The sequence below is a fragment of the Mus caroli genome, chromosome 7 (assembly GCF_900094665.2).
Source record: "Mus caroli chromosome 7, CAROLI_EIJ_v1.1, whole genome shotgun sequence".
In the NCBI taxonomy this organism is placed as follows: domain Eukaryota; kingdom Metazoa; phylum Chordata; class Mammalia; order Rodentia; family Muridae; genus Mus; species Mus caroli.
Window position 1 is genome coordinate 88,818,462 of NC_034576.1, and position 12,729 is coordinate 88,831,190.

Consider the following 12,729-nt stretch of genomic DNA (forward strand, 5'->3'; position numbering starts at 1 on the left):
TGCTAGACAAAATGAAATAGGATAATAAGAAAGTCAAACATGGACAGACCTGATCCATGCATCATTTACCAATAGCAATATATGGTCAAACTAACTATAAATATGCTAAATAAAGTTGAAAGTGAGAATACCATCATGGACAATTCATAGAAAACTGGAATTTTGTTTTACATGTAAAGCTCATTTTGATAAATCAAGATCTTCAAAAGACTATACTCAGTAAATAGAAGTTTCTCCAATCAGAAAAACAATGAAAAAAAAAAAAAGAAATCAGTCATAACCAAGTGATTTCTGCTATAGTTATAATAGAATCCACCACCTCTTTAAAAATCAGATAGAAAGCATTTACCTTCACAGAGTCAGAAGTGAATATTTCTAAATTGCAGATCTTAGACAATGAGACACATTATGATCATGCAAGCACAGAATGGAAACACACCTTTCTTCAAATACACTGTATGCCTCTATCACCTCTGTTGCATTATAAAGCTAGGTAAATCTCCAGTAAGCCACTTGATTTTTTATATTCTCTGAGATTATTGCCTCTCACCATTTGGCAGAATCTCATAGAAATCAGGGTGAATCTTAACTTGTTAATTCATATGCTTTCCATGCCAATTCGTTTCAAATGCAATGAGTTGCCAAATGATTAAATATAGAAATTTCTCACATTTTTCAAATGTAAAAATCATAAAATGTCCCTATTGCCTCGGATATACTATGTCACTCTCAAACACTTTGATGTATTACATGAAGGAAGTCTCTTGAGTAGAGATTATGAAGCAGTTTCTTCAGAGCACTATCAACATCATTGTTTCTTAAGCTGTAGATTATAGGATTGAGTGCTGGTGGTAGCACAGTATACAACACAGAAAACAGTCTATCTGTAAGTGATGCTGTATTTGAGGGTGGCTTCAGATAGACAAAGCAAGCAGTAGCAATGAAAACACTGAAAACAGTGAGGTGGGGGATGCAGGTGCCAAATGCTTTGGACTGACCTTTAGTGGTAGGAATCTTCAGCACAGTGGAGAAAATGTAAACGTAGGAAATCACAACACAGATAAAACAAGACATGCCTAGACAAACACCAATTCCATGACTTATATAAATGGTCATGAGTGATCCAGAGCAGGAAATCCTTAAAAGTGATGGAACATCACAGAAAATCTGTGGGATCACATTAGAGCCACAGAAAAGCATGGAAAATGTGCCAGCTGTGTACATGACTCCAAAGAATAATCCAGTGCCCCAGGAAACACTCATCATCACGACACAGATATCACTATTCATAATGACCTCATAATGTAGGGGACTGCAAATGGCAACATAGCGATCATATGACATTGTAGTAAGAACAAATACTTCTCCTGGTCCAAGGAAAGCCATGAAAAATACCTGAAATGCACATCCAGGTATGGAAATGGAATTTTTGTGAGTAAGGCTATTGACAAAGAAATTTGGAATTGTAACAGACACAAGAAAGACATCCAAAAGGGATAAATTCTTCAAGAAGAAGTACATGGGTCTTTGGAACTTCAGATCCACAGTGATGAGAATGATGATGAGGAAGTTACTCATTAAAATTTCCAGGTATATTACTAGAAATAACACTCCACATAGTGTCTGTAGCTCGTGGATATCAGAGAAACCCATAAGTATGAATCCAGTTACTGCAGTGACATTGGTCATAATAGATTATTCACACAACCTGTCAAATGAAGAAAAATTAATTATAATTGGCAAAGTCTCAAATACTTACACCAATGTATAAATACACTAAGTGTAAAAGAGTCAGGAAACTACCTAAATTACTTGTACATTTCCATAAGTAAATCATTTTTTCTGCCCTCACTCTTGTATTCTTGCCTTCTTCCTCTTTGTGCTCTCTCTCTCTCTCTCTCTCTCTCTCTCTCTCTCTCTCTCTCTCTCTCTCTCTCTCTCTCTTTCTCTGCTGTAAGAGCAAATGATACAAAATAACAGAGAGAGTTTGGGGGCATTGTACTCTCTATTGAAATAGGTAAGCATGTACAAAAATCCTACCAATTAAAAAAAAACTTTAGATTATGTTTTAGGGAAATAAAATACCTTGGTTTGCACACTAGTCAATTTGCTGTTTCAGATATGTATGCAGGATATTTTAGAGGTGGTATTTTAGAAACTATAGTTTTAAAAGAAGAGAAAGGTCTCATTTGGGCAATTTACAGAAAAGAAGTCTGCAGTACAAAACAAGAACATGTTGTAGTTGGTTGAAATTTATATTTACCCAGTTAATCCACCATCATGCTGGAATAATACAGAAAGAGGCTAAACAGGAGAAATACGAGTGAATAAATCACTGCTAAATAATATTAATATTCATATCTGCCCTATATTCCCTAAGTATTTATAATATCTTTTTAAAAATGGTTTTAGAGAGAATATTTTAACATGTTGCTAACTTCCTTTGTACCTTAACGCAAATCACAATCTTCACAGTCCTAGAAAAGGATGACTCTTCAGCTATCTTTCGGGAGACTTTCAAGAAGGTCAAGTTGAAAAGGAAAAAATTCTTAAAATATTTAGAATTCAGCTTAGCAATGCATAACCTGAAAACAAAATAGAACATGTGACTCTCTTTCAAAAAATATAAAATCAAAACTATTGTTGTGTCTTTATAGTCGTGAGAAAACGCAGAGTTCTGACCTAAACTAAAATCATGTTTCATCATGAATATGCCAATATAAGCAACAAGATAAATATTTTACCCTTTTATAAACTATGATATGGATTCATATGAAGCTTCACATGATTGAAACATAAATTACAGACCATTCTAAGTAATTTGGTTACTCCTTTGTAATCCCTAAAGGCAAATTTGTAATATCTTTATTATGGTACCATGTTTTAAGATAATTAGTGTCAAATTAAGCAGTGCTTTTTATGGACCATATACTACTTATGCGCCCCCAAAATACACTGGAATACATAATAAATAAAATGTTCATATTTACCATAAATTTAAATTTATTATTCAATTTCTTAGTTATACAGTATATAGCATTGGAAATGTTATAGCTTTGAACAAAATTGAAAGAACAGGAAATGTGTTTAAATATTCATTCCTTACCCCTTGTATTAATTACTTTTCTTAAGGCTGTGGCAAAATATATTTGAAAAAAAAGACAACATGAAAAGGGAAGGATTGATTTTAGCACATGATTTGCACATTAATCCATTATGAGAGAGAAGTTTGTCTCAGAATCATGAAAGAGATGATCATATTGTACTTATAGTCAGAAAAGGCACAGACTGACAAAATATACCATTATAATGTTACTCTATCCTATCTTCTTCCATAGTGTCCATGTAATAAATCTAGAAAACAGAACCATCTATAGCTAGGGTACATACATCTACCAAGGTAAAGCTTATCTGGAAATGCCCTTAAATGCATATCCAAATTATTTTCTTAGATGATTGTCAGTCTCATAAAAAAATTACTCTATTCGTTTTCAACTTGATGCCAAACTGTATATATGTATGAAGTTATTAGAGTCTGCTGGATTATTGCATAAATGCTTTTTGAAAGGTTCTCTATACAATAATATTTTTAACTTGGCCTACGCCAAATTTCAGCATATGGACACACTTTTCCTATAGAGTTGCAAACTGTTTCAGCTACTTTACTTAATTCTCTAACTCCCACATAGTGAGATTCATAGCTCTAGCTGCATATATAGCCAAGGATGGACTAGTAGGTCATCAATGGGATGAGAGGCTCTTGATCCTGTGAAGGTTTTATGTCCCAGTGTAGGGGAATTAATGGCAGGGCCAGGAAGCTGGAGTGGGTGGGTTGGTGAGCATGGGGAGTGGGGAAAGAAGATAGGAGGTTTTCAGAAGGGAAACAAGGAAAGGGGATAACATTTGAAATGTAAATAAAGAAAATAACTAATAAAATAAATAGAAAAAAAAAGTGTGTATGGGTTTGGTATCTGTATAGGAGATGAATTTCCAGGTGGGACAGTCTCTGGATGGCCTTTCCTTCCATCTCTGCTCAACACTTTATCTCCATATTTGCTCCTATGAGTATTTTGTTCCCCTTCTAACAAGGACCGAAGCACCAATACTTTAGTCTTCCTTCTGGAGCTTCATGTGTATTGTGAATTGTAGCTTGGGTATTCTGAGCTTCTCAGCTAATATCCACTTATCAGTGAGTGAATACCATGTGTGTACTTTTGTGATTGGGTTACTTCACTCAAGATTTTTTCTACTTCCACTCATTTGCCTAAGAATTTCACGAATTTATTGTTTGTTTTAAAGGCATTTTATTAAATATTTTCTTCATTTACATTTCAAATGCTATCCCCAAAGCCCCCTCTACCCTCCGCCAACCTCCTCACCAATCCACCCACTCCCATTTCCTGGCACTGGCATTCCCCTGTACTGGGGCACATGATCTTAGCAATGGGAGGGCCTCTTCTCCCATTGATGGCTGACTAGGCCATCCTCTGCTACATATGCAACTAGAGACACAGTTCTGGGGGTACTGGTTAGTTCATATTGTTAATCCTCCTATAGGGTTTCAGACTCCTTCAGCTCCTTGGATACTTTCTCTAGCTCCTTCATTAGGGGCCCTGTGTTACATCCAATAGATGATTGTGAGCATTCACTTCTGTATTTGCCAGGCATTGGCATAGCCTCACAAAAGAGAGCTATGACAGGGTTCTTTCAGCAAATTCTTTCTGACATAAGCAATATTGTCTGGGTTTAGTGGTTATATATGGGATGGATCCCCAAGTGGAGCAGTCTCTGGATGGTCTTTCCTTTCCTCTTAGTTCTGCACTTTGTCACTGTATCTCCTTCCGTGGGTATTTTGTTTCCCATTCTAAGAAACAGTGAAGTATCCACACTTTGGTCTTCCTTCTTCTTAAGTTTCATGTGTTTTGCAAATTATATCTTGGATATTATATGTTTCTGGGATAATATTCGCTTATCAGTGAGTGCATATGATGTGTGTTCTTTTGTGATAGGGTTACCTCACTGATGATTATACCCTTCAGATCCATCTATTTGCCTAAGAATTTCATGAATTCATTGTTTTTAATAGCTGAGTAGTACTCCATTTTGTAAATGTACCATATTTTCTGTATCCATTCCTCTGTTGAGGGACATCTGGGTTCTTTCCAGCTCTGGCTATTATAAATAAGGCTGCTATGAACATAGTGGAGCATGTGTCCTTATTACATGTTGGAGAATCTTCTGGGTATATGCCCAGGAGTGGTTTAGCTGTGTCCTCGGGTAGTACTATGTCCAACTTTGTGAGGGACTGCCAAACTGATTTCCAGAGTGGTTGTACCAGCTTGCAATTCCACCATCAGTGAAGGAGTGCTCCTCTTTTCTCCACAACCTCCTCAGCCCCTGCTGTCACCTGACTTTTTGATCTTAGCTATTCTGGTTGGTGTGATGTGGAATCTCAGGGTTGTTTTGATTTGCATTTCCCTGATGACTAAGGATGCTGAACAGTGCTGTGCCAGCACTAGACCACCTTGTGCATGAACTTGGCAGATGGTCCCATGGTCCCCAGAAGACTGTCCACCAGCCAGGCAACCTAGCACTCCTATGATCTTAGAATCACTGCTGAATGAAATGCAACATCTGTTCCAACATAATTGTGAGGGTCTAGGGCCAACAGAAGCAGGGACAAAGGAACCCTGCCACAGCAGTGGCTCAGGTTCCTTCCAGTCAGCACTGGTCTACCTTGGTTTCAAATAGAGTGGACAGCCCCACGGTCCCCATAAGAGGTACCACTTCCAGCTCTAATACGCTCAGGATCTTAGGATCCCAGGAATTTGGTCACACCATGTTTTCAGAGTCTCAGAGGAAGCTTGATTGCCAAGAACTCTCACACACACAGAATCTCAGGATTACAGGATCCTGGAATTAATCATAAAGAAAGCTGGACTATGAGGAGTTCTGACTCAAGTAGAATACATGAAAGACACGCTCCAATCAGATATATCAAGGACAGGGAGCACTTGAGATAATCAGATGACAGGAGGTGTACTGGCTATTTTTGTGTCAACTTGACACAGCTGAGTTATCACAGAGAAAGGAGCTTCAGTTGAGGAAATGCCTCCATGAGATCCAACTGTAAAGCATTTTCTCAATTAGTGATCAAGGGGGAAAGGCCCCTGTGGGTGGGACCATCCCTGGGCTGGTAGTCTTGGGTTCTATAAGAGAGTAGGCTGAGCAAGCCAGGGGAGGCAAGCCAGTAAGGAACATCCCTCCATGGCCTCTGCATCAGCTCCTGCTCCCTGACCTGTCTGAGTTCCACTCCTGATTTCCTTTGGTGATGAACAGCAGCATGGAAGTGTAAGCCGAATAAACCCTTTCCTCCCCAACTTGCTTCTTGGTCATGATGTTTGTGCAGGAATAGAAATCCTGACTAAGACAGGAGGTAAGCTTAAGAAGAGAAGCTACAGAAACCAAGGATAATTGGCAACATAAAAACCTAACTCTCTCACCATAGCAAGTGATACACCATCACGTCAGAAAAAGCAAGATATGAATCCAAAGTCACTTCTCATGAAGAAGATGGAGGACTATAAGAGAGACATAAATAACTCCCTTAAAGAAATACAGGAAAACACAGGTAAACAGGTAGCCCTTAGAGAGGAAACACGAAAATCTCCTAAAGAGGTACAGGAAAATATTTCCAAACAGAAGAAAGAATTGAACATAACTATCCAGGATCTAAAAATGGAAGTAGAAACAATAAAGAAATCACAAAGGGAGACCACTCAGGAAAGAGAAAACCTAGGAAAGAAGTCAGGAGCCATTGATGCAAGCATAACCAACAGAATACAAGAGATAGAGGAGAGAATTTCAGGTACAAGATTCCATAGAAAACATTCACACAACAAACAAAGAAAATGTGAAATGCAAAAAGATCCTAACCCAAAATATCCAGGAAATCCAGGAAAAAAATAAGAATACCAAACCTACGTATAGTAGGTATAGATAAGAAGGAATATTTTCAACTTATAGGACCAGTAAATATATTTAACAAAATTATAGAAAAAAACCACCAACCTAAAGAAAGAGATGCCCATGAACATACTAGAATTCTGCAGAACTCCAAATAGTTTGGATCAAAAAAGAAATTCCTACTGTCACATAATAATTAAAACACCAAATGCACAAAACAAAGAAAGAATATCAAAAGCAGTATGGGGAAAAGGTCAAGTAACATATAAAGACAGACCTATCAGAATTATATCTGACTTATCCACAGAGACTATGAGAGCCAGAAGATCCTGGGCAGATGTCATACAGACCCTAAAAGAAAACCAATGCCAGCCTAGGCTACTATACCCAGCAAAATACTCAATTACCATAAATAGAGAAACCAAGGTATTCCATGACAAAACCAAATTTACAGAATATCTTTCCACAAATCTATCAATCCCTATCAAAATTCCAATTCAATTCCCCCCCCTCTCTCTCCTTTGACAGGAATTTTGAACACAGTTGACAATATGTGAGCATATGAAATAGCAATGAATGTCAAACAGCTACTACCAACACCAATGACAGACATAATTAGAAGTTTGTTGTTAAAGGTTTCAGAGTAAGAAAGCCTCTGCAAAGCAGGAATATCACAGAACTGATGGAGTACATTAGAGTGACAAAAGAACAGCTGGAAAGTTTTGAAAGTGTGCACACTTGCAATGGCAAGAGAGCTAAATAGGGAAGCCAGCATCATCTGAACACAGACTTGGTAGTTCATGATCACAGAGTATAGGAGAGGGATGCTCACAGTCATCTATAAGATGGAAAACAGGGCCCCCAATGGAGAAGCTAGAGAAAGCACCCAAAGAGCTGAAGGGGTCTACAGCCCTATAGGTGGAACAACAATATGAACTAACCAGTACCCCCCAGAGCTCATGCCTCTAGCTGCATATGTAGCAGAGGATGGCCTAGTCAACGATCACTAGGAAGAGAGGCCCCTTGATATTGCAAACTTTATATGCCCCAGTACAGCGGAATGCCAGGGCCAAGAAGTGGGAGTGGATGGGTAGGGAAGCAGGGTGGGGGGAGCGTATAGGGAACTTTCGGAATAGCATTTGAAATGTATATAAAGAAAATATTTAATAAAAAGAAAAAGAAACAGAATCTCTACAGCTGCAAAAAAAAAAAAAAATCTGTGCTATACACTGAGGAACAGAAATATCCCTGTGGTCAGTGAGACAGTTGATACAGACATTGGGCAAAGTAACAGAAACATAGCACATATCTAAGATGGACAGATTCCTGAGGAAGAAGTACATGGGTGTGTTCAGTGTCTGGTCAACTGTAGTAACAATGATGATGATAAGATTCCCTAACAGGCTGCCCAGGTACGCCAACAGGAACAGCACACTGAATAGTATCCTGAGCTCAACAAAAACTTCCAGGAGGAACTCAGTTACCAGGGTGGAGTTGGCCATAGTCTCAAAGTACAAGTTTGTCTGAAAGAGAAAAAAACAACTGAGAATAATTTAAATTAATTCATAGATCACAACAACTTTCTTTAAAAGTCCCTATGGTTTTGTTTCCAAAACTGGCCTGTATGTGCAAAAAATCAAGCATTTATTTCTTTGGCTTACGTACATTGCTTAATATTCCTAATTGTCAGTACACATAACTGTGGCTATCTGTCAAATTGTACTCCCTAATGATAAACATTTATAATTATAATATATCATATATTATATTAGTTTCTATAATAATAATAACTGTCTCATAAACCTGTTATCTTAATAAATTTTAAGTTAATTAAAATATGGTAAGTTCTTCCAGGTAAACAACCTGCATCTATTTGCAATGCCCAGTGAAATTTAATATGTGAAGTGTATTTTTAAAATTGTTTATAATTTTATTATCATATATGTATTTATCTACATGCATTCATGTTCTATGATTTTATCCATGTAAATACACATATGAATACAGAAAGAAATGGGGGAAACAGAAGTAAAGGTAAGAGACATGGACGTAACAGGACAGCTTGGGAAAGAGAAAAAGGATGATCATGGAAAAAGGGGCCTTTTGGAAATTATCCCACTTTACTTTTGGAATGTCTGAATAGGCCATTTGCTTGAAAATTTGGGAATAATTAACTGTCCATGCATGAGTCAGAATTGTCTCACTGTGGAGAAACCTCGAGTTTTTCCTGAAAAATCACTCATATTACAGATGGTAATTTCAATGTCTTAAAATGAAATGCTTGCATATGGTAACAGGATCTGAATACACGTCCCCACTAACACATGAAATAATTTTTAACCAGATGAGCCCTGGAGGAGAAAATGTTATATATATAACTAAACATGATGCAATTCATATAACTTCCATGTTTTTAGGACTATGTTGAACTACAGGCTTGGTTGACATTTATGAACACTACTGTATATCACATGTTTTTCCAATAGTGGTCAATGCACACTTAGATTCCCCGAATAATACACAACTTAAAAAAATCATAATTTCTAAAATTTATAAACAAGTACATGTGTTGAAATACAGAGGTCTAATCGTGTGAAATTAAATGTGAGCTGCTATCAGCTTCAAAAAATATATGTTTTAACAAATCTTCATGACAACCACCAAAAATAATACCTCAGTATTAAATATTAATTAAGTAGAAACAAAACAACCTAAGAAAAGTTGAATAAACAGATTTGAAACAGACAGAAAACTTGGGACAAAGGAAGAGAAGATAGCAACAGTTACTTTGTAATTGAGTCAGATGTATTGAATGTTTTATCTGGGAACCACAACATTCTTACAGCATGGAATGCACAAAGCTTAAAGAAAACTACTTGGTGGCATTAGCTAATGCACATTAACTACATTTAATCCTTATTTTCACAATTCATTTCTTTGCAAATTGGCTGTAAACAGTTTTATCGAGATACAAAGCGAAGCAATATTCTACCAAATATATTAGTATAGCATCTATTGAAGAGACAAGTATTTCAGTATAATATTGGCAAATATCAAACAGGATCAAGGTTTAAAATATCCACAAATTAATTTAGAACAACAATAAACTGAACAGTGAAATTAATATGTAAACTTAATTGAATATTACAACACCTAACACATTTCTTATTGTTACACAAAAGATGTGAAATACAGGTTTATTAGTAGATGAATCACTTTGCAAAGTGTTAGTAAACCTGGTATTTGTGATAGGTTCAGAGTCATCTTTTGCAGCAGTGTCATATTTGAATTTGGAATAAGTAACCAGTAATCTTATCATAAAGCAGTATACATCACGTTTTAATCATGGCTGCAATATGCTACAGAAAACAAAGGGCAGTGGTTACCTACAACCTTTCACAAAGGTCCATGTCAGAGTAATTATACACCACTTTTTATGCAGAAAAAGTGCAAAGATGGTAGTGTGTTGAAACTCCACAGGCTATTGAACAGCTGGTCCTAGCTACTTTTAGAAGGTGTCTCCTGAATGTGTATTATAAATTGTCAATATTTATAGAAGGATTTAATAATTCTTGCTACTTATATATTTTCAATATAAAATCAATGTTAGGAGTTAAATGACAATATAGTAGGCAGAAATAATACACAAAGTGATATTGCATGAGGTCTTTGAAAAGATTGCTCGATGACAACACATCTATGAACAGTCCAAATCCAGCTGAGGTGCATGGCCACAAGGAGCTTGAGTAAGTTAAGTTAATGAGACTGACCTGTTAGGATATCTTACAATTACTCTAAGCCAGTACAGACTTAGGTGAAAAAGTAATTGGATTCAAAATCATAACCAAATGAAAAAACACTAAAAGAAACTAATTATAATTATACATATCTGTTCTTTCAATGCCAGGGCATCTCGGTATGAAGGCAAAATGACTAATTTTAAATAAATGCCACTATAGGAACATTATAAAGATTTTAATAGTTAGCCTCTAATCATATTTAAATGTTGCAGGTGTTTTCACTAGGTACCAATAGAATCTAACAGAAATATATAGAAAATTTACCTCAAAATATCAGGACAAGTGTATATCAAGTATTCTTCTCCAATAAGCACCATCAGTTCTTTAGCCTGCTAATCAACAACTGTGATGACATCTGCATTCCTTCTTTCTTTTCTATTTGCAGCAGCATGGATTATCCTGAAGAATATTATACCGTGTGAGTCAAGCCCAGTAAAATACATGCTGAATCAAAATAAGTCTTAACAGATAAACGATAAATTAAATCATCCCAAATTACTTTTCCATATTCTAAATTAACTGATAATAAATGATAAAATGGGAACAATTAGAAAGGCATAAATTAAATTTTGAGAATAGTTTAAAAAATAAAGCAAAGACAATTTAAATATAGACCAACTCAAAGAGGTACACTATGTCAATTATAATAGTCAGCAAGCTCATCACAAAAAACAATAAAAATAAACATCCGCAATCAAATAACATTCAAATGAAATTAATATGTATTATGACCCAAAGCTTTTTAAATCAAGTCACAAATAGCAAAACACAATTGAACACAAATAGTGAAATGTAAAGTAAATATTAGAGCAGAAAGACAAAGGTAGAGTTTGGAAGAAGTTGTAAAGCAAATAAATTAATATAAAATAACAGAAAGTTTTATCAGGATATATAATTACACTTATAAAAAGATATAAACAGGGTGTCACAGTGGCAAATAACTTCTGAGAGCAGGAGGATTAACTGCTCATAAAGATGAGTGCCCTAACTAGTTACACACACACAAAACAACAACAAAATATGCCATATATATATGTATATATATATGTATATATATATATATATATGTATATATATATACACACACAAAATCAAAGACAATAATTTGATAGTAAGGAAATATAGGATCTGAATATCTGAATGGAGGGAATTTAGAAGCAGCTGAATGAACAAGAGCAAAGGGTTAATGATAGAATATTTTAATTAAAATTTATTGAAAGAATAACCAAATTTGATGCCATAGTAATAAAAAATTTAAGATTAATTTCTGTATGCCAAAAAGTTCAACAATCAGGCATGATTTACTTTCCAGAATTAAGCAACTTATATATAAAACTATTTTTCACAGCAGAAAATTAGCGCACATGAGTGACAAATAAAGACACTGTTTAGTATTTATGCCACCTAGAATAAAGTATTCCAATATTGGATAGTTTCATTGATAAATACATTAAAATTGAAGACAATTTTATTCCAAAATAGAAAACAGACATAAAATAATTATAATTAGGACACTATGACTTACATACTAAAGCAAGACCAAGTCACCACATAAAATAAATGCAGGAGAATAACCCTGATGAATTTTTAGATACAGAACAAATATTTAATGCATTAAATATGTCAAACTTCTTGGTGAAATGTAATTTATCCTTTAATTGGAAAAAGTCTCATCATAAGCACTTAATGATCTTTACCCATTAATATATGTAAGGATAAAAGTCACATGTTAATCTCAATGATGCAGGAAACATTTATAATATTCAATAAAATCCTTTTATAAAATTTTTGGTCATATATAAAATGGACTGTTGGTATTATGAAAAAAATCTTTTCCTAAGTAATGCAAAATTGAAATGTTTAGCTCATGACTTCTTTTGAACATATTTGTGGGAATTATTTATAAAGCATGCAGACAGGAAAAGCAAAGTGAAATTTATGTACCTCCTCTGACTTCTTGGGC

At 35.3% G+C, this 12,729-nt stretch overlaps 2 protein-coding genes across 2 annotated transcripts; both read right to left on the reverse strand.

Moving 5' to 3' along the window:
• Positions 1-729: 729 nt before the first annotated feature.
• LOC110299337 (olfactory receptor 14A2-like) lies at positions 730-1,689 on the reverse strand. The gene has a single exon (XM_021169013.1). It carries the CDS (start codon positions 1,687-1,689, stop codon positions 730-732), a length of 960 nt encoding a protein of 319 aa, XP_021024672.1.
• A 5,791-nt stretch (positions 1,690-7,480) lies between these two features.
• On the reverse strand, positions 7,481-8,468 carry LOC110299227 (olfactory receptor 14C36-like; the record flags this gene model as incomplete). The annotated part of the gene is made up of 2 exons (XM_021168874.1): positions 8,151-8,468; positions 7,481-7,804 (listed from the first exon to the last, which is right to left on the reverse strand). Coding segments are annotated over exons 1-2 (642 nt in total), but the record flags the coding sequence as incomplete, so codon positions are not given.
• Between the last annotated feature and the right edge of the window lie 4,261 nt (positions 8,469-12,729).